The sequence below is a fragment of the Amblyomma maculatum genome, chromosome 3, assembly GCF_055883805.1.
Source record: "Amblyomma maculatum isolate TAMU_Amacu chromosome 3, ASM5588380v1, whole genome shotgun sequence".
Taxonomy (NCBI): Eukaryota; Metazoa; Arthropoda; class Arachnida; order Ixodida; family Ixodidae; genus Amblyomma; species Amblyomma maculatum.
Window position 1 is genome coordinate 12,825,099 of NC_139346.1, and position 21,781 is coordinate 12,846,879.

Consider the following 21,781-nt stretch of genomic DNA (forward strand, 5'->3'; position numbering starts at 1 on the left):
GTGCCTAGCCGGGCCAAAGTAATTTGCATGACCTTTCAATTTTTTTAACATGTTTTGTGGACTCCGAAAATCATGACTCCCATCTGAGAAACATTGCTTTTTGATGACTCAAGTGAAACATGATAGTCCATGCATGTGGTACATCTCAAATATCTCTGAGCTATTATTGTATCAGACATCGCGACCGACAGAGTGACGAACACCAGTACGTGTCGAGGGAACGAATGCCTGAAGGCGTTTATTGCATCGTATATAAAGCCACGTTGGGCGAGAGGGTAGAATGAAAGGAAAGGTTATCACGAAGGGAAGGGTCGGCACGTGTGTGCTTGGAAGCAAAGATAAATACGCGCACAAGCAGATATGATACATCCCCCTCCTCAATCAATAGTTCACTTTCAAAAATTTAATTCGCTGTCACTTGCTGACTTGTTCAAAGTTCCTCATGTAGCCCAAGCGTTCCGGTGGTCTAACTTGCCTCTGTGACCTTCTGACGATTGGCGATGATGGCCTCGATGCTATCGCAGGCGGTGGCACGTTTGTAGACGACAGGTGAGGATCAGCCGATGTGTTTGCATCATCATCATCATCATCATCATCATCAGAGTCGTCGCTCGAGTCAAGATCCGATGGTTCGCGGTGGAAGTCCTCTTTCGTTCTGAGCAAGAGCTGGCGGTTTCGCCGCAGCAGTTTATCGTCTGCTGTCTTAACGTAATAGGACCTCGGCCGAGCTGGTGCTAGCACTCTGGCCTTGCGTGACCATGAGCCCTTTTTTATGCGTACCACGTCCTCCTTGTTCAGGCGCGGGAGTAATGCGCGATTGACGCTTGTCTGTTTGTGTTTTTTCACCAACACGATTGGCTCTTCCCGAAGGTCAGGCAGTGGGGTCCGCAGGCGGCGTCCTTGAAGAAGCTCTCCCGGAGACCGACCGTCCTCCAAGGGGCTTGCCCTGTAAGCCAGTACACCAAGCCAGAAGTCCTCGTTAGCCTCACAAGTTTTCTTTAAAATTCGTTTGACAATCTGAACTCCTTTTTCTGCCAGACCATTTGACCGTGGAAACTGTGGGCTCGATGTGACGTGACGGAAGTCGTACGCTTTCGCGAACTGTGCGAATTCACGACTGGAAAACTGAGGCCCATTGTCCGTGCATACCTCAACGGGAATGCCGTATCTTGCAAAGATTGCACTGAGCTTTTCGATTACCGCAGCAGCAGTGCTTCCGTGCAGCAACTCTACTTCTGGAAAGTTTGACGTTGCGTCGTACGCAGTCAAGTAGTATTTCCCTGCGTACTGGAATATATCAACTCCAATGCGGAACCATGCGAGAGTCGGGGTGGGACGCATCAGTAGTGGTTCTGAAGGCTGGCTGTAAGCATGGTGTCTGCAAGCGGCGCATTTTTGGATCAGGGTTTCGATATCACAGTCGAGGCCTGGCCAGTATACCAGTTGTCTCGCTCTTGCTTTGCATTTAGTTGTTCCGAGATAACCCTCATGCACACGTTTTAGAATTTCAGGCCGCATGCTTGCCGGAACCACAACCTTTGTCCCTTTCAGTAACATACCGTTAATTACCGAAAGCTCAGAAGCCACGGGTTTAAGCTGGCCTGAGATTGGTTTTCCTTCCGCAATCTGCTGCAGGACATCCTTAAGGTATGGATCCGAAGCGGTCTCCTGTGCTAATCTAGCTAACGTACTTTCACTTACGAGTGCTGCCACGACGCTGATGGCATGAACTTCGACGTCGTCAGTGTCCACCGCAGTGACGTCTCCAGTGCCCGGTGCTCCCGATAACATGTCCGCCAGCTCCATCTGTTTTCCGGGAACAAACAGCACTGTGTAATCATACTTCAGAAGTCTTAAAAAAGAAACGTTGCACCCAGGGCGGCATATCGGCAATAGCTTTCTTGGAAATATCAATGAGAGGCCTGTGGTCGCTTTCAAGTAGCAGCGACCGCCCATAAAAGAAATGGGAGAACTTCTCACAGCCAAGTACAAGAGCAAGAGGCTCTTTTTCTATCTGAGAATACCGTTGCTCTGTATCTGTCAGAGATCTAGACGCGTAAGCCACTGGCCTCCAGCCGTCTTCGCAACTTTGCAGGAGGGCGGATCCAATACCGCTCTGGGAGGCATCTGACGTCACTTTTGTTTGCCTGCGTGGATCAAAAACTGTAAGTAGTGGTTTCTCGCTTAGTGATCTGCATATGGCTCTCCATTCTTTGTCATGATTATGTGTCCAGTCAAACACGGCGTCCTGCTTGATAAGAGATCGCAGAGCAGCCGTTTTCTGGGCTAGAGATGGCAAGTATTTACTGAAGTAATTAACCACGCCCAGCAGGCTCTGAACTGCAAGCTTGTTATCGGGACTTGGCATCTGCACTAGACTGGCGACTAAGGCTGGATTCGGGCCGATTCCTTTGTCGCTGATGATATCACCAAGGAATTCTATCTCTTCTACACCGAACTGGCATTTTTGTGCATTGAACGTCAAACCTGCTGATTGCGCTGCTTTCAGTGCGCTACGAAGCCGTTGGTCATGCTCCTCTTTATCAGTTCCCCAAATAAGCACGTCGTCCACGTACACGCGTGCGCCTGGTATGCCTTCAAAGATCTCGTTTAACGCCTTCTGGAATACTTCGCTAGCCGATTCAAGGCCGAACGGCAGTCGGAGGAAACGGTAGCGACCGAAGGGTGTTGCAAACGTGCATATTTTTGATGAAGGCTGATCTAGCGGAATCTGATGGAAGCCGGCGTTGGCGTCGAGACGAGAGAAAAACTTCGCGCCTATTAGTTTAGCTTCAATGTCTTCTCGGCGGGGCATTTGATAATGCTCTCTCTTTAGAGATACATTTATCCTTCTCGGGTCCATGCAAACCCGCAGTTTGCCATTTTTCTTCCGAACAATAACGAGAGGGCTTACCCAGTCCGTTGGCTCGCTGACTTTCTGAATGATGTGCTCTCGCTCCATATGCGTCAGCTCCTCTTGAAGTGGTTGCTGCAGTGCCAACGGAACCCTTCGCGCCGGCTGTACAGCTGGGACAGAGTCTTCCTTTAGCACTATTTTGTACTCGCGGTTGATGCAGCCAGTTCCTTGAAAGAGCTGAGGGAATTATTTCAAGATGTCACAGCTTGCCGCCACGGTGTCGACCTCTCGATGAAGTAGCCCAAGGCGTTCGCTCGCATCAAGTCCCAGGATAGCCTGGTAATCCTTCCTTACCACGAAGAAGTCAGTGCAGATCTTTCTGTCGCCGATGATGACAGGTACCGAAACTAAGCCGCAATGCTTAATTATGCCACCGTTGTATGAGCGTAAAGTTGCCGTGCTGGATTTCAGGGGACCGACGTTCAGCTTTCGGTACACTGAAAGGGGAATTAGGTTCGCTTGAGATCCTGTGTCTACCTTCATCGATACCTCTCTCTTGCCGATCGTTGCTTTGACGAGCCAATCGCGGTCTGTGCCGACAGTGCCGATCGAGACGTTTAGAACGTCGAAGTTGTCCTCGTGCTGTATTTCAGCAACTCGAGTCCCTGATCTGCAACATATGGCGAAGTGGTTCGGACCATTACAAATACGACAAACTGCCGAACGCTGGGCACTGCCGAGGTGCATGTGACCTACCACACCGGGAACACACGAGTCGTCGCTGAGGTGGGCGTAGTGTTGCTCGGCTTGAAGTGACAGCCTCAACTTGGGTGTCATTTCCTTTTGTCCACAAGATGCTCTGGCGCGCAGAACTCTCGGTTGCTTTGCAAGTTGCAATCGCTATTTCGAGGGTTAACTTCTTCTCCCTCAGCAGCTTTTCCCTCAGCTTTGTCGAGTTTGTGCCAAACACTATCTGGTCTCGAACCATGTCTTCTGTGAGACTGCCAAAGTTACAATACTGAGCTTGCTTTTTTAGGTCCCGCAAGAAACTCTCGAAGGGCTCTGCTTCTGCCTGTACTCGGGTGCGGAACACGTACCTCTCATGCACTTCATTCTGTTGGTCGACGCAATATTCTTCAAACTTGTTGACCACGGTGCTGAAGCATATCCAGAGCATATCCTACCAGAATTACCAGAGCATATCCCAGAAGAATTACCAGAGCATATCCTCATTTCCACTGCATTGAAAAATAACATACCACACACCTCAGATTATGCTTCACACACTGATGATATGCTTGCACGAACACGCATGCCTGAGCATGTACTGAAGGCTATGATCTGCTGTCACACTCGAGAAGGTCATTAAATGGTAGAATAATTAAAGCCAAGGCTATGCACTTGACAGATGAAAGATATATTGGGAATCCGAGTTCAGTGAGTTGATTATGAAATAGAAGTCTGCAATTGTCAGTTGCCTGGTGCGAAACAGTGTCACATGCATATTATATATAAGCAGCAACAGCTGAAAAAGAAAAAGATACTATAAGTGTGCACCGCGGATAAGCTAAGAGCACCTATTATTTTTAAATACACAGCGCAACAGACATAGGACAAGCGAGTAGACGGGAATTGCGCTCACTATCAACTGCATGATTTTTTGAAAGAACACGAATATATACAAAAATGCTGGACTGATTTCGAATGGCCAGATTTAAAATTGAGCAAAGGCTTCTTCGATTTTGGTGAAAACGCCGAGCAGACGGGATTTTGTCCTAAATTTAACCTTAAATCAAGAAAGAGAAGAATATCACAAGACGGGGTATGTCTTTTCTGTGGCTCCGTGGTGTTTGTCTTTTCTGTCGTTCAATGTGTTAGCGCGGTGAAATCAACAAAATTTGAATGTGAAGTGTAGGCCATTTCCGCAGTCTTGAAAAACTTTTAGAACGTCTTCGACGCACTTTGAAAAGTCGTGCGCTTCTACAAACAGAAGGTAATCGTCCACGTATCTGAACAATTTTTTTTTTTTACAAAGGGAGGAACAATATTATTGATGGCTTTGTCAACATAACTTAGATATTTTTCACTTAAAATTGGGTGCCACACTTGACCCAATGCACGCGCCTGTTTTTGTAAATACAATTGGCCCTCAAACTGAAAAAAGGATAAAGACAACATTTCCAGAAAAGATGCCACAGAAATGCCAACATTGTGAATGAAGTTTTGCTCGTACTTGTCATCCGTTATACATTTTTGAACACAAACCAAGAGATGCTCGTGCGGAAGCGAATAGTAGAGGTCCTGAACGTCTATACTGAAGGCTTTACAGGAGCCTGGGTTGTGAAACGGCAGGTAATCGACAAGAACGGTAGAATCCGACAAACGAAAAGGATCTTCTACTGTCAGCATGCGAAGACCCTTCTGCAAAAAATTTGACACCGCATATTGCCATGTGTTTCTCTCAGTAACAATGCATAGAAATGAAATGTCCGGCTTATGCGTCTTAGCGGCAAAAAATATTTTTAAAGAATTTATTTTTGCATTTTTTACTGAGGAATACAGGCGTTCGAGTCCCTGACTGCTCAGTAACTGTAAAGCCTTTGTCTTATGTCTTTTTACCGTGGCATTTACACACTTGAAATTCTTGTTGATGGCTAGTCTCGATTTTTCCTTGAACATGTCATCTGGCATAATCACGAAAAACCCTTCTTTATCGGAGAGAAGTGCCCTCAGTTTTTGAGACGCCAGAAAGTTAACGAAGGAAGATAGGCTAAAGGCCTTGTTACTTTTTTCATTATTAAAACTTACGGCTTCAATGCTGTCAACAATGCAGCTTGTTCGCTCATCCTGCGGAGCCTGTCGAGAAATGTTCCTTGCAAGAGGAACAGAGGAGCAAGAGGAACGTGTCCAGTTTTTCAAGCGTCGGCTGTACACAGAACTTCAGTCCCAGTCTCACAACCTTCTGATATTTTTCGGGCACCTGCTGTTCTCCCAAAATTAGTAGCTTTCCTTCCTTACGTGGAGGATTCTTCACAAGTGTCCAAGGTTGAGCAGAGTTCCAGAGCAATTCCTTGTTCCGTTCCGTAACTTAGCAGCACTCACGGAAGCTGCACTCGATGCCTCTCTATGCTGCATGCCACCCAGAGGATGTCCTTGTAAAGCCTGTGTCGGTGCCACCACTCTGATGAAATGATGCGGCACATCCTGCGACTGTGACCTTTGGATGGTTGCAGCCCACCACACAACATCTGAACTTCAAGCGGGCAGATCGCCCGTCTTGCACACCAGGAAGCCATCCGTGCTTTGAAAGCGCACAATGCAAGTAGCGAAGCCAAGGGGGCCTGGTTGTCGAGAAGAACATTATTGTCACAGGAAAAAGGGCTCAATGTACTAGAAATTAATTGCAAAAGAACTGTGAGTTGAGCTAGTTGGTGCGTCATTTTTTTAAAATACACAGCGCAACAAACATAGGACAAGCGAGTAGACGGGAACAGCGCAGACTATCAACTGCATGATTTTTTGAAAGAACACGAATATATACAAAAATGTTCTGACAACCAAGTGCGGATGTTCGCAGATAAAACAATATGTCACTTTAACCAGTTTTGTCAAGATATGAGATTTCTCGGGGATGAATGATAACAGATGGGGTGCTTACGCATGTGTCAGAATTCTTGTGAATGAGATAGGCCTCTTTTAATTCTCGTGTTAATTTCTCTCTGTGTTTGTACGACACTGTAGTTTCTTTGAACAGGGGAGTGCAATGAGGGTGCAAAGGGGGCTTTTGGCTACATTACTTGTGGTGTAGTGCCAGGTTCGATGACTGGGCTTTTTCTAGAGAGTTTTCATGGTCTCTTAGCCTTAAGTTAAGACACCTTCCTGATTGACCAATGTACTCTTTGCCGCAAGTAAAAGGCACTCTGTATACCACTCCTTCTGTGCACGGAAGAAAAGCTACATTATGTTTTACCTGACATCCCCCACGGCCTGGACGTCGTTTTTTGTCATTTATTTTTCAAGCTACTTTAGCGCAAATGCTGCCAAGTTTTATGGGCGCAGAAAACATGACCTGTACTCTATACCTATGGCCAACTTGCCGTAAGCGATGCGAAATTCCATACACATACGGTATGACGGCAATATTTTTCTTTTTACGGGGTGTCTCAGGATACTGTCGTATTCTAGAGGCATTTACTTTTTTCAGGACCTTGTTTCAAGCAAGCAAGATTACTTCATCGGGGAAGCCCGCTGACCTCAATCTGTCTATCTGATCTTTGAAGCTATACATGATGGCATGGTGGCAGGATTAGACAATTGAACTAATATGGAACGCCTACGGGGCCTGCAGATGCGAGCGAATTCTTGTGGCGCGATTCAAAATCACCTCAAAGAGGTCTTCTTTACAATCAGAAGTGGTAACAAGCTCGTGCGTGTGCGCATTTTTTCTCAAACTATTATGGAACTCCTACGGGGCCTGCAGATGCGAGCGAATTGTTGTGGCGCGATTCAAAATCACCTCAAAGAGGTCTTCTTTACAATGAGAAGTGTTATCAAGCTCGTGCGTGTGCGCACTTTGGCTCAAACTATTACGGAACGCCTACGGGGCCTGCAGACGCGAGCGCAATGTCGTTGCGCGCTGAATCTGAAGTGTGTTCGTTCCTGCCTAAGGCGTTACAGACGACTCTCCGAGATGCGAACACCTCACAAAGGTCTTCTTTACAAGCGTTGACGATTCCAGCTAGTTGGTAATACCTTTCGGAATAACAGCGCGAAGGACGAAGACGAAGATCAGAACAGCGCTGTGTTTATGTCCTTCTGATCTTCATCCTCCAACTTCGCGCTGTACATTCAGAAGCAGCATCAAGCTCGTCCGTGTGCGCAGTTTGGCTTAAACTATTATGGAACGCCTGCGAGGCCTGCAGACGTGAGCGCAATGTCTTGGCGCGCTAAGCCCGAAGACTTCATTTCTGCGTAAACCAACACGTTATAACGAATCTCCGAGATGCGAAACCACATCAAAAAGTTATTTTTTACATTCGGAAGCAGTATCAAGCTCGTGCGTGAGCGCAGTTTGGCCTAAACTATTATGGAACGCCTGCGAGGCCTGCAGGCGCGATTGAAATGTCGCGGCGCGATTCAAAATCGCCTCACATATGCCTTCTTTACATTCAGAAGTAGTATCAAGCTCGTGCGTGTGCGCACTTTGGCTTAAACTATTACGGACCGCCTACGGGGCTTGCAGACGCGAGCGCAATGTCGTTGCGAGCTGAATCCGAAATGTGTTCGTTCCTGCGTAAGGCGACGCGTTGTAGAAGACTCTCCGAGATTCAAAATCACCTCAGCGAGGTCTTCTTTACATTCAGAAGTAGTATCAAGCTCGTGCGTGTGCACAGCTCGGCTTAAACTATCATGGAACACCTACGGGGCCTGCAGAGGCGAGCGCAATGTCGTTGCGAGCTGAATCCGAAATGTGTTCGTTCCTGCGTAAGGCGACGCGTTGTAGAAGACTCTCCGAGATTCAAAATCACCTCAGCGAGGTCTTCTTTACATTCAGAAGTAGTATCAAGCTCGTGCGTGTGCACAGCTCGGCTTAAACTATCATGGAACACCTACGGGGCCTGCAGACGCGAGCGCAATGTCGTTGCGAGCTGAATCCGAAATGTGTTCGTTCCTGCGTAAGGCGACGCGTTGTAGAAGACTCTCCGAGATTCAAAATCACCTCAGCGAGGTCTTCTTTACATTCAGAAGTAGTATCAAGCTCGTGCGTGTGCACAGCTCGGCTTAAACTATCATGGAACACCTACGGGGCCTGCAGACGCGAGCGCAATGTCGTTGCGAGCTGAATCCGAAATGTGTTCGTTCCTGCGTAAGGCGACGCGTTGTAGAAGACTCTCCGAGATTCAAAATCACCTCAGCGAGGTCTTCTTTACATTCAGAAGTAGTATCAAGCTCGTGCGTGTGCACAGCTCGGCTTAAACTATCATGGAACACCTACGGGGCCTGCAGACGCGAGCGCAATGTCGTTGCGAGCTGAATCCGAAATGTGTTCGTTCCTGCGTAAGGCGACGAGTTGTAGAATACTCTCCGAGATTCAAAATCACCTCAGAGAGGTCTTCTTTATATTCAGAAGTACTATCAAGATCGTGCGTGTGCACAGTTCGGCTTAAACTATTATGGAACGCCTACGCCCAGTAAACACCAACCCATCTATGAGACGGCTATAAACTGTCTTGCCAAGACAAGCAAGATGCCTGATAGATGTCTCAGTAGACCTCTGAGATGGCTACTAAACGTATATAATATGTCTCGACAAGATATGCAAGACATTGCCAGATGTCTTGATATTTCTTGTAGTGATCTTGTAGCTCAGCTAATGCACCCACTTTTTTAGGCTACAAGACGTCTTGCAAGATATCTCCTAGAAATCTGGAAGACAAATAACATACTAAACGTAAGTCAGTCTAGCAGATAGCTATAAGGCATCTTGTCGAAGATAAACAAGTCACCTTATAGACATCTGAAGTGGCACCCAAGACAGCTGATAGACATTCAAAAGATGCATTGACAAGATATGAAAGACGTTTTTATACGTCTTGGTACATCTTGTAGCTGCCTTCTAGCTCAGTTAATGCACCCACTTTTTTTAAGCTACAAGACGTCTTGCAAGTCATCATCTAGAAATCATTAAAATAGATTCTGAATGTCTAAAATGAGCTCTAGAATCTCCTGCAATGCTCTAAATTATTTATTCCCTGCTATTGCTTGCAAAGCTGTCTGAAATGCTTATGTATTTGCAGAGGTTTTCAACACCACTGCCAGACATAAAATACAGTCTCATCAGATGCTACTACAACTAAAGCTGCATTGCCGTCACACACCCACAGTGCTCTTTCACACATTCAGTTATGATGCAAGCTAAACTGATGTACAATTGTAAATCATCAATTCTCACGCACTACAACTGTTGTCTAGTAATGAGAACTGTATGTTTTTTATTACAAAGCGTGCCACATTTCACTGTTAATGGCCATCAGGTGCTCTTTGGAAAATTTGGTAGTAACTGCACCCAATGCTAGAAAATGACATGAGTAAACTACCGAACTCTTTAATTTCCTCAGCATTATACATTGCAAATAGGCAACTTAAGCCACAAGCAACAGTATGCAAATGACTTTCATTATTACAGCGCAAAGACGGACGGTACAAGAGGAGGACACAACAGCGCTGTGTCCTCCTCTTGTCCCGTCCGTCTTTGCGCTGTAATAATGAATGTATGTAACCAACTCGCCCAAAATGTTGTATTATGCAAATGACAAAATGTGGTTCTCGGAAGCCTAATATTGTACCAAGGAAGAAAACACCAGAAAGAGCCAACTCATGAACACATGACATGAAAAGAATGATGCACATTGTCAATTATTCTCACAGACATTAAAACTGCGAACAGAAAGTGAGATCTGTACACATTCTTTGTTACAAAACATGCCACACTGCATGGTGGACAGCCATCATTGGGTGCTCTTTGGGAGATTCGACAATAACTGCAAAAGGTGCTAGGAAACAAAATGTGTAAATCATATATTTGATTTTTTTCACCAATGCACTACGAAGTTAAAAGCACAGAAACTAGACACTACAAGTGGTATGAAAATGACAAAATAATAATGCAGTTCTGTCCAAGCTTAAAATGATCTCTACAAAAACAATGAAAACATCCATACTCCAAACAAGAACAGGAAATGACTAGAAATAAACAGGGATAGGTATGCAAAAGTGTACAAAACTGGTTGAGTGGTTAAACGAACTATCTGCATAATGTTTGTACAAAATAAAACAAAGCAACAAATTCGAATGAAAAAGCTCCAGTATACAGAAAAAGGTGCTTTCACAAAGGACCATCATCACCAGTGTTGCATTTCATAATACTATATGTGCATGCATGTCACCAACTGAATGCTGGTCATACATACATCTTGTAGAAACTGTATAAACACTTGAGCATTAGGCACGGCATCAAATCCATTAAAAAATCTACACTGCAAAAAAAGAAGCCAAGACTACTTCACTGCTGCTGTTCCTGTTAGCATGACTAGAATGCACAGAAAAAAATGCAATGGCTGCATGCCTGTCATAGTTACATTCTACTATCATAACTAAAAAGCACTAAGGAAAAGGTAGCAGGTAAGGGTCGTACATCACTCTACAAGAAACACTAGAAGGCACCATAAGGAAAAAAAAAGGAAGGAGCAAAAGGTTTGCATCCCTGCTATTGTACATACCAACCACTATATTCTATCTCAAAAGCTGTTTGCAGCACTACAAAAGATAAGGGCAGCATGAACCAGCCATGATGGCACAAACTGCCCTTACCTTTTGTAGTGCAGCAAACAGCTTTCGAGGAGTACAGAAGGCACAGCAAAAAAAAAAAGAGTTATATTCAGTGTTGCACACGTTCTGCTCTTCACATTCTGCTGGTATAAAAAGAAGGAAGTTAACTGCTGAGATAGTTGGAGGAGGAGGAAGAACATTTATTTCCGCCGAATATGGTGCAGCAGCCACCTACGTGTCCGCACGCAGGCGTCCGGGGAGGCAGTCTGTCACACCGCGGCCAGAGGACACCCGGCCTCGTCTAGGAGAAGAGGTCTTCAGCCTCGGCCGCCAGGCGGACGGCGAATCACTGTGTTTTTTCGTCGGAGCTTCTTAGCGTGGTCTCCCATTCATCGCTAGTTTTAATCGCGTTGCGCCCTGGGGCACGAACGCATCTCCATATTATATGATCTAATGTTGTCACGTGGCCGCAAAATTTACAAATTTCGGTTTCTGCACCGTCCCTCTTCTGCCCTCTGGCACCCGTCCAACTCCTCCACAGGGGCGAAAAGAAATTTCGAGCTTGGAGTCTTCTCCAGTCGTACGACTCCTTTTTACTCAGGGATCTAACCGGTGGCGGATATATCCTCCGGTCTTTCTTCAAGTTGTTGGTTACATCCCTAAAGGTACCTATGCATTCTTTGGTTTTAGTGTTGTGGAGGCGTCCGCAGCACCCCGAGGTAGCGAGGAGCGGGCGAGCATGTGGGCAGCCTCGTTGCCGGCGAGACCGGCGTGTGCTGGAGTCCAGATTATGGTCACGCTTTCGGCAAGAGACGACTCGTTCAGAAGTTTTGCAGCACGATTGCTGACTCTACCCTTGCTAAAATTTCTAACCGCCGCTTTGCTATCGCTGATGACGTGTTTCACGCCTGGTCGTGCAATGGCAATGGCTATTGCAATCCCCTCCGCCTCTACCGGCGGTAGATCTCGATTTCTTTCTATTCCTATGGCGATCCCAGTGTCCAATAGGGCGACCGAGGTTACGTCGCCTTCTTTCCCGATCGCTGCATCGGCGTAGGCGACCGATCCCGGCGGGAGTTTGTCCAATTTGCTAGCGAGGTGCTTAGCTCTGCTTTTCCTCCTCCCCTCGTCGTGTACGGGGTGCATGTTCTTCGGTATGGGCGAGACGTATAGATGCTTTCTGATTTCTCGATCTATGCTTTCTCTGACACTTTCGCCTTCCCCGGGCGCTAGTAGGTTTACCGAATCGAGGATTTGCCTACCCGCCGCCGTTCCTGCGAGTCGCTCTCTTTGGGACAGCCTGACCGCTGCAGCCAGCTCTTTCCACTCATTATGCAACCCCATTTTCTCTAGAATGTCGTTAGAAGTAGTTATGAGGAGTCCTAGAGCGCACTTCGTGCATCTCCTAATTATGGTGTTTAATTTGTGTTCTTGGGTCTTATTGATATTTAGGAATGGAGTCGCGTAGCACATTCTGCTCGTGACAAAAGCTTGTACGAGTCTGAGTCTACTAGCCTCCGTGAGACCACTCCTTCTGTTGGACGTCTTCTTAAATACTCTGACTACGAGCTCCGCCTGTTCTTTCAATTTCTTAATCAGGCTTTTGTTACTACCCCTGCGGTTGATAATCATACCCAATATTCTAATTTCATCTACTTTCCGGACTTCGTTTCCGTTGACTTTAATTTTGATATCTGGAGTTATCTTCCCACTACTGCTGGTCATTACCAGGAGCTCCGATTTTTCTGCCGAACAGCATAGACCTACGTCCTCTGCGTGATAGCTGATTATATTTGCTGCCTCTTGGAGCCTGGATGTGATGTACGAGTCGTTCCCTTCGCACATCGAGACGGTCACATCGTCCGCGTAGATGCTTAGATTTAAGTCATCGAGATGGCCAAGCTTACTGGGGAGCTTCCTCATTACGATGTTAAAAAGGAAAGGTGAGAGCACAGCCCCCTGCGGAGTGCCTCTGTTACCCAGCGGGAACTCCTCCGAACATAAGCCCTGAAAGCTGATGATCGCCGTCCTGTCTCGCAGGAATGATCTAATGTAGTTGTAGGTTCTTTCGCCTACTCTAAGCTCAGAGAGCCCGTCGAGAATGGCGTCGTGACTGACGTTGTCAAAAGCTTTCTTAAGGTCTAAGCCTAGAATAGCTTTCGTATTTTTTTTCCTGAAGTCTCTGACAACATCGTTATGTAGTCTGAGCATGGTATCTTGCGTACAAAGGCCGGGCCTGAATCCGACCAATTCAGCCGGCCACGCATCATTCTCTTCGGTGTATTTGTTTAGCCTCCTCTGAATAACTTTCTCAAGTAATTTGCCTACGCAGGATGTTAGTGATATTGGGCGGAGATTCTCCAAGCCCGGTGGTTTTCCCTGCTTGTGGATTAGGGTGATCTTAGCCCTCTTCCACTCTTGGGGTACTTGACCACTCTCCCATACCTGATTTAAATATTTGGTTAGGGCATTGATCGATTCGTCGTCCAGATTTGCGAGCATCTTGTTATTAACGAGGTCCGGCCTGGGGGCCGAGCGTCTTTTTAGGCCGTGCAGCTCCAATCTGACTTCTGCCACTGTTATGGACGCGCCAAGCTCGCTGTTCGCCGGTCCGTTGTAATCTCTGTAATGCGCTGTGGCGGGGGGAGCTACGTACATGGACTTGAGCTTGTCAATGAGCTGTTTGTCCGTACCCTTAAAGTTATACCTCGCCTTGACCTGTTCTATATTGGCGACCGTTTTGGACTTAGTCGGGTCTATCAGGAACCTGAGCAGTTGCCACGTCTTGGCCTCATTCATGGTGCCCTCCATCTCGTCGCATTTGTTATCCCAACGTTGCGACTCGAGTTTCCGGGCGTATTTTTCTATTTCGACGTTGTGTCTGGCTATCTCTCTCCTGAGGTTGCGGTTCCACTTTTGCTTTTTGAGCTTCTTCGTTAGCTCTTCTTTCTTTTTGAACATGCCGAATAGCCTGCTATCCATCGCCTCAGGCAGAGCTTCGCCTTTAATTTCTTCGGTGGTCTCGTTGACACGGGTAATTAATTGGGCGGCCCAATTTTGAATGCACTCTATATCTCCAATTTCTTCCCGTTCTCTGATCTGTCTGAATTTATCCCAATCCACTTGGGTTTCCGTCCGGCACACAGCGCGCTTAACGCTCACTTTCCTACTTAGTTCTACCTCTAGCACGTAGTGGTCGCTACCTAGATCCTGATGCTTGTTCATCCACTTGACTATGCCAGTTCTATGGCAGAGAGTCAAGTCCGGGTTTGTGTCCGCTGACACACTGTTGCCCACCCTCGTCGGGCATCTAATGTCGTTAGCGATGTAGAGGTTTGACTCAGTGATATCTTCCAGCAGCGTTTGACCCTTCGGGCTGCTGGTCGTGTAACCCCATTCTCGATGTCTGGCATTAAAATCGCCGGCTATTATTAGTGGGTTCTTACCTGCCAGGCTAATTGCTCTCTTAAATATCGGGCCAAACCTCGCCTTCGTGCACTTCGGGGAGCTGTACACATTGAGTAGAAATATGCTGCCTCTGTTCTTTTTAGCGGTCAGGATTTCCACAAAGACCGTTTCGGTCTCCCTGTTACCTACTACGTGCTGGACGACGGCGACGTTGTTTTTAACGTACGTCACGACCTGTGTTTTACTTCCCTTCCCGCTATCGTAGCTTTTGTACCCCGAAAGCTTCCATACACCTCGCGTTTCCTGCAGAGCCATTGCCAAAGGCTGTGTGTTCTGGCTAGCTACGTACTGTTGCAAGAGCCATCGCTTCATTGACAACGACCAGCAATTCCATTGCCAAATTTTAGACGTTTTGGGATCCATTATGATTTTGATATTGTATGCCCGATGCGTTGCAAAGGGCTTGAAGCATCTTTTCTAGCACTCCAAATCTCGCCTCAAGTTTCTTATTCAGGTTCAATTCGAAGTCTATGATTTCATCCTTGACTAATTTTCTAAAAGCCACGTGCTTTCTGGCTTGTCCAATTACACTAGTGTCGTCTGATTTACGTTTCGCGGGTCTAGCCTGATCGATATTCATTTCATCTGAGTCGTCACTGTCCCTGCCACAATTGCTCTCGCTTGCCCCACCGGGGCCCCGTATGACGGGCGGCCTGAGCATCGGAGGTGCCGGTGCAGGTGTAGCTTTTGCCTCTTTTAACTCTTTAATTACCTCGACTAGGGATTTGATGGTTTCTTTAATCTCTTTGATGTCTTTTTTAATGATTCTGATTTCTTTGCTATGCTCGGCTTGAGTCTGTTGTAATTCCGAAAGTTCCAAGTTTTTTTTCTTTGGAGACCCCGCTAGCGAAGCTGACTGACTTACCGCCTGCGTTAACTTCTTCATTCGTCTTTGCTTGTCCGGCCGGCGTCTCCCCGGGCTTCGGCCAGTGGTTTTCAGATAGTTGGTTTTCAGAAATAAAAAAGGTATTTAGCATAACACAGACACACACAAGAAAGAAGACACCACGTGTACTTACTACAACTGTTTATTTAGGGGCAAGCAGTCAATGCATAGCTTTCACTGCTGATGTGCACATGTACAAGGTAACAGGAAAACAGCATCAATCTTACCAAAGCAGGTATGAGAAATATCTGTTCAGCCTCAAAGAAAAACTGAAGTGTCGCTGACACAGCTCGAACCTGTTTAATGTATAGATGGTATCCTCTGCTCCCTGAAAGCTTGCTCAGCTAAGCCATCACATAAGCTACGAAAGCAAACAGGTCAGGTGTCAGACAAGACATGGCCAGCATTTCGTAAAGGGCACCACCGTCTATAAAATTCTACTGTCATGTAGAGAAATCTTATTTTGCACAAGCAGGATTCTGCGTGAATGGCCAACTTAGGGAACATGCAAAAGACATTAACAATGAAGGTGAGCGACTTGCCTTGCACCGTAGGGTTTGCACCAATTGTGAAAACTGTGGGTAACGGCTCATGAAACACTAGAAGCCCTTCATATAAAAAAGCAGGTTACAGCTGTGTCAGTAGCAAATTGGTTTTTCCCATGAGACTGAAGAAAAATTTCTCACGCATAGTTTGACAAAATTGGTGCTGTTTCCATGTTGCCTTGTACCCGTGTGCATCACCTGAGTAGGCTATGTATATCGGCTGCTTTCCGCTGAACAGTTGTAAGTGCTGGTGGTGTCCTCTGTCTTGTGTGCGACTGTGTTATGCTAAATAGCCTGTTATTATGCATGGAGAAAAGGCATTGAAAAAAAAACAAACAAGGTCTAAATACCACTGCCAACATTCTGGCATGAAAGCATTGTAAAATGAGGGAGCTGGCATGGGTTGTGCATCTGTTATTCTGTACATCCCCTAGAGGGCAGAGAAAATTGAAAAAAAAAATAATAAAGAAAACTTCTGGGGCTATCAGATCCACTGCAGTCAGTTACAAATTAAAAGGGGCAAATATCCCTCAAAGGAGGCTTTTCTGCCACTCAGATCGTTCTCAACACTGGTACCACTCCAGCCCTTGTCCACAGCTAACTAGGCTGGGCAGCTTTTTCTTTATCGGTACTGAACACCAGCTGCACTGCCTCTTTTTTGTCACCTACTGCCATGAAAGGGGGAATTCCTTTGTGGCTCAATTGATTGGGAGGCTCCTGTCTGTCAATTGTTGGAGGCCTACCTTTGCAAAATTACAAAGCTTCAAACTTGAGTTGTAACTTAGCACAGAAGGTGCCTTGATCCCAGCTGCTTGCTATTGTGGCACTGTTCATGGTGGCTGCGCAGCGCCTTTAGATGTGGACTTGGTCTTTGTCACAAGGCAAACACCAACCACTCTTTTGTGATGTCGGCAAAACTAAGTTTCATTGGTGTTGAAGGCTTTCCATGTCACACCTGCCAGGATTAAAATCAAAAGCACGATTTAGATATATGAGCTCCCAAACAGAAGGAAAAAGTCCCACTGTTGGCAACTCTTGAGTTTTTGGCACAGTCAAACCATACCTGTGTATTCAGTCAGTAGCCCGCGACTGCCCAGTGAGATGTCAGTCCCGTGGCCCTCATCACTAAGTTGTGTTTGCAGCACAGACAGGAAAAGGATAGTTGCTAGGCAGCCGTGGAGGTGGTGGCAACCTGCAAGGTGTTCCAATGCTTTAAAGATTTCTTGTGAAGTTTAATAAAGCAAATCACTGACTACAAAACACTGGCACAAATTCCACTATGGGATAAGAATTTAAACTCAAAATATGTCACATAAGGTTGAGAGTATTGAGTACACAACAGAAATATGTTTAACCAAGACACGCACTAGCAGCACAAAATAGTGCTGAGTATAATATATGTATATTAATAACTCCTTGATGACCTCGAGAGCTAAAACATTTCCTTGTCTTCACCAACAGAAACCCCTGAAGAGAACCACCATTTTCCTGATTTATGCATTCCTTTTTATTTATTTTTTTATCGAGAGTCACTTTCTATGCTGGGTAAGGTTTCTGCCTCTGAGTTTGCCAAGTGTTTCATTCGACAGAAGAAATAAATCTATGTATCATGTATCTATGTATGGATGCATTACCTATGTATGTATCTATGCATGTATATATGTAGGTACCTATGTATGTATGCATCACCAGTTTTTCCTAGCACAAATGAAAGCAATAAAATAAACAGTGAGCATGCACCCAGAACAAAAAAAAAAAAGAATGCATAGCTCACTTGCTTGAGCTGTTTGGTAAGTGTTTTGTTTACATGAAAATTCGTGCAGACAGAAAAAAAAAACAAGAGCACCAAACACAGACACAACAGCACAATGTGAAAAAGAGCATTAAATTAAATGAAGGCATTTCACCTTTGATGCCAAACACCTTCACTTCGGGAGGAGTCCATATGCTATCAAAAGGTTTGCTTAGAGTCACAGCTTTGTTGTTGAGGGCAGCCAGAAGGCATACACTGAACCCATATTATAACGTGGCTACATTCTATACGCCTTAAAAGTAATTTAAGATTCAGTACTCTCTTTTCTTTTCCCAGTTCTGGACAGGAAGAGTTTATTGGCCCTGAAGCAAGAAAACAAATGAAATTGATATGTTCTTGTGTATTAATAATAGGCTTTTCGTTATACGAGGTCCCTCCGAAAGATTTGCTTTCGACTTCCTTCTGTACCAATTGAACTGAAGCTTAATTTCTTAAAACATTTCCGTCAATAATAAAAAAAAAACCTGAAGACCAAAGCAAATAGAGCACCAGCACATCACACAGCATGCAGTTCAGGAACTTAAAAAGAACTAAATTGTGCTTTCTGACTATATGAAAATGTAAAATCACTTATGTGGCAATGTAATGCCTGACTGTAAACATTTTATGAACTATTAATATAAATCACTGTAGAATGTTTGTACGCCGTTCCTATCTCGCCATGTGTTTCAACTTGTGCCTGTGAACAGGCCGAGAGTATTTTGCTAGCAGTTGGGAGTCGCTGTGGCCAGAATGCACCTTACCCTCCCCTCTAAGGCGGCTTATTGAGATCGTTCTTCTTCTTTTTCGCAACCGCGGCATAACTTAGCGCGTATAGAGCTCTGCAGGCTGCCATAAACAATGCGCGGCTTCCACTCGACGGTGCGTATTTTCTGTATCTTGCTGTAGAGTGAAGGCCACAATAAGCATGCAGACTTTCGTGCTCAGTTGTGTTTCCTGGGAAAGTGTTAGAACCAGCGGCAATCAACGAAAGACGTCGGATCGCCAAGCTCATTTTGAAGAATAACATCGCGAGGTTCCGCCGCCAATGGCAGTTCACAAAACGCGGCGAGTGGAATTACAAGCGCAAAACCTTCCTGCATGTACACAACTATAGATGCGCCATAAAACACCGCCTTTCGTACTGACTAAACGGTCCGCGCGCGCTATCTTGCTTGCCCATACAGCCTGCGCCGGCGGATGCACACAACGGTCCTTGCAGCATTTTTATCGGAAAACGAAAACACTCAGTCACTTTACTGCTCCATTAAGTGACACATTTAGAAGAACCAATTTCTTACTCACCCAGCGCAGCTTGCCTTGCAGCCAGAAGTAGCAGCCGCTGTGCGGGATACATTTTCAACGCAGTCACAAACCAACGGCCTAACGTGCAGACACGACTAGACACGACGAAATGGCCGGCTGCCGAGCAGCGCATTGATACAATAACTTTAAAAACAATAAAAATCTGAAATATATTTCATAAAACAAGCTATACAAGTAAAATGTAACTGTTGCTTATGACGTATTTGATTCAAAATGGTAAATACAACCTGCGTCTTTCGTAATTATTTTGGCAAACTATTTTCTATCTCGCTGTAAAGAGGAGGGGTGCAAAAAGGCCACGACGCGCGAAGTTTGGGAATGGCGGGTCGTGCATAGCTGGCGTTCCGTATTAACATCGGCGCAGCAAATCGTTCCTCTGTGCGAACTACTGGCTTTTATCCCACACGGATACATCGCTAGCTTACTTTGTCGTAGTGAACACTCGGAGTTTGGAGTCTTCCGGCGGGCTGGACTGCGCCCAGCGAGGTCGAACACAGGTGTGGCTATGGGCTGCACCAATTAAACGATGCAGAAATGAAGGTGTCAGCGACTTTTGTACATTATGTTCAGATACCCATCGCCTAAACAGCATTTCTTGGTGCCATATTGGTCCTGCATGCTGGAAACAGCCCAGATTGCATGCTTAATTCAAAAATGCAGGTACTTTGAATACAGCATTTTGCAAGCTGAAAAATTGCTAGAACAAACCTTCGACAATTTATACTTAGAGTATGCAGAACAGTATCGTCCAGTTAAATTGTGCATATTGCACTACAGTCGGATATGTGACCATGAAACGTCTTGTGAGGAAGTATGGTAGACTTCTGAAGCAGAACTCTAGAAGACATCTTGCGTAAGCCAGCTAATAACTGTCTTGCGTAGCTGAAGACATAAAAATTCTTCACAAGACAGATTCCAGACATCTTGCCGATGATGTCTTCTAGACTAGCACCAAGCGACGTCTTGTAGATGTCTTTGATAGCTCAAGATATATATGACCAATATAGACATATCAAGACAGCTACAAGATATTCTGTGCTCAGTGGGCGGGGCCTACAGACGCGAGCGCAATGTCGTTGCGCGCTGAATCCGAAGAGTGTTCGTTCCTGCGTAAGGCGACGCGTTGCAGAAGACTCTCCGAGTTTCAAAATCACCTCACAGAGGTCTTTACAATAAGAAGTAGTATCAAGCTCGTGCGTGTGCGCAGTTTGGCTTAAACTATTATGGAAGGCCTGAGAGGCCTGGAGACGCAAGCGCAATGTCCGTGCCGCGAGTCAAAAGCATCTCACAGAGGTCTTCTTTATATTCCGAAGTAGTATCAAGCTCGTGCGTTTGCGCAGTTTGGCTTAAACTATTATGGAACGCCTACGGGGCCTGCAGACGCGAGCGCAATGTCGATGCAAGCTGAATCCAAAGTGTGGTCGTTCCTGTGTAAGGCGACGCGTTGTAGAAGACTCTCCGAGATTTAAAATTCCCTCAGAGAGGTCTTCTTTACATTCAGAAGTAGTATCAAGCTCGTGCGTGTCCGCAGTGTGGATTAAACTAATATGGAACGACTGCAAGGCCTGAGATGCAAGCGCAATGTCATGGCGCGAGTCAAAATCACCTCACACAGGTCTTCTTTTCATTCTGAAGTACTATCAAGCTCCTGCGTGTGCGCAGTTTGGATTAAACTATTCTGGAACGCCTACGAGGCCTGCAGACTCCAGCGCAATGTCGTGGCACGGTCAACTCGAATTCATCATTTCTACGTAAAACAACGCGTTATAGACGCCTCTCCGAGATTCAAAATCACCTCGCAGAGGTCTTCTTTACATTCAGAAGCAGTATCAAGCTCGTGCTTGTGCGCAGTTCGTATTAAACTATTATGGAACACCTGCGACGCCTGGAGAGCGAGCGCAATGTCGTGGCGCGAGTCAAAATCACCTCACACAGGTCTTCTTTACATTCTGAAGTACTATCAAGCTCCTGCGTGTGCGCAGTTTGGATTAAACTATTCTGGAACGCCTACGAGGCCTGCAGACGCCAGCGCAATGTCGTGGCACGGTCAACTCGAATTCATCATTTCTACGTAAAACAACGCGTTATAGACGCCTCTCCGAGATTCAAAATCACCTCGCAGAGGTCGTCTTTACATTCAGAAGCAGTATCAACCTCGTGCTTGTGCGCAGTTCGTCTTAAACTATTATGGAACACCTGCGAGGCCTGGAGAGCGAGCGCAATGTCGTGGCGCGCTCAACACGAAGTCTTCATTTCTACGTAAAACAACACGTTATAGACGACTATCCGAGATGCGCAGTCACCTCACAAAGGTCTGCTTTCAATTCAGAAGTAGTATTTAGCTCGTGCGTGTGCGCAGTTTGGCTTAAACTATTATGGAACGCCTGCGAGGCCTGGAGACGCGAGCGCAATGTCGTGGCGCGCTCAACCCGAAGTCTTCATTTCTACGTAAAACAAAACGTTATAGACGACTATCCGAGATGCGCAGTCACCTCACAAAGGTCTGCTTTCAATTCAGAAGTAGTATTTAGCTCGTGCGTGTGCGCAGGTTGGCTTAAACTATTATGGAACGCCTGCGA

At 45.9% G+C, this 21,781-nt stretch overlaps 1 protein-coding gene and 1 long non-coding RNA gene across 2 annotated transcripts; both read right to left on the bottom strand.

Moving 5' to 3' along the window:
- Nucleotides 1-414: 414 nt before the first annotated feature.
- On the bottom strand, nucleotides 415-1,341 carry LOC146194243 (uncharacterized). Its single transcript, XM_084596023.1, has one exon. The coding sequence runs from the start codon at nucleotides 1,339-1,341 to the stop codon at nucleotides 415-417; it is 927 nt and encodes a 308-aa protein (XP_084452149.1).
- An 8,808-nt stretch (nucleotides 1,342-10,149) lies between these two features.
- LOC146194244 (uncharacterized) lies at nucleotides 10,150-19,387 on the bottom strand. The gene is made up of 3 exons (XR_014705843.1): nucleotides 19,182-19,387; nucleotides 17,148-17,276; nucleotides 10,150-17,039 (listed from the first exon to the last, which is right to left on the bottom strand). It is a non-coding gene; the product is annotated as an uncharacterized LOC146194244 (long non-coding RNA).
- Between the last annotated feature and the right edge of the window lie 2,394 nt (nucleotides 19,388-21,781).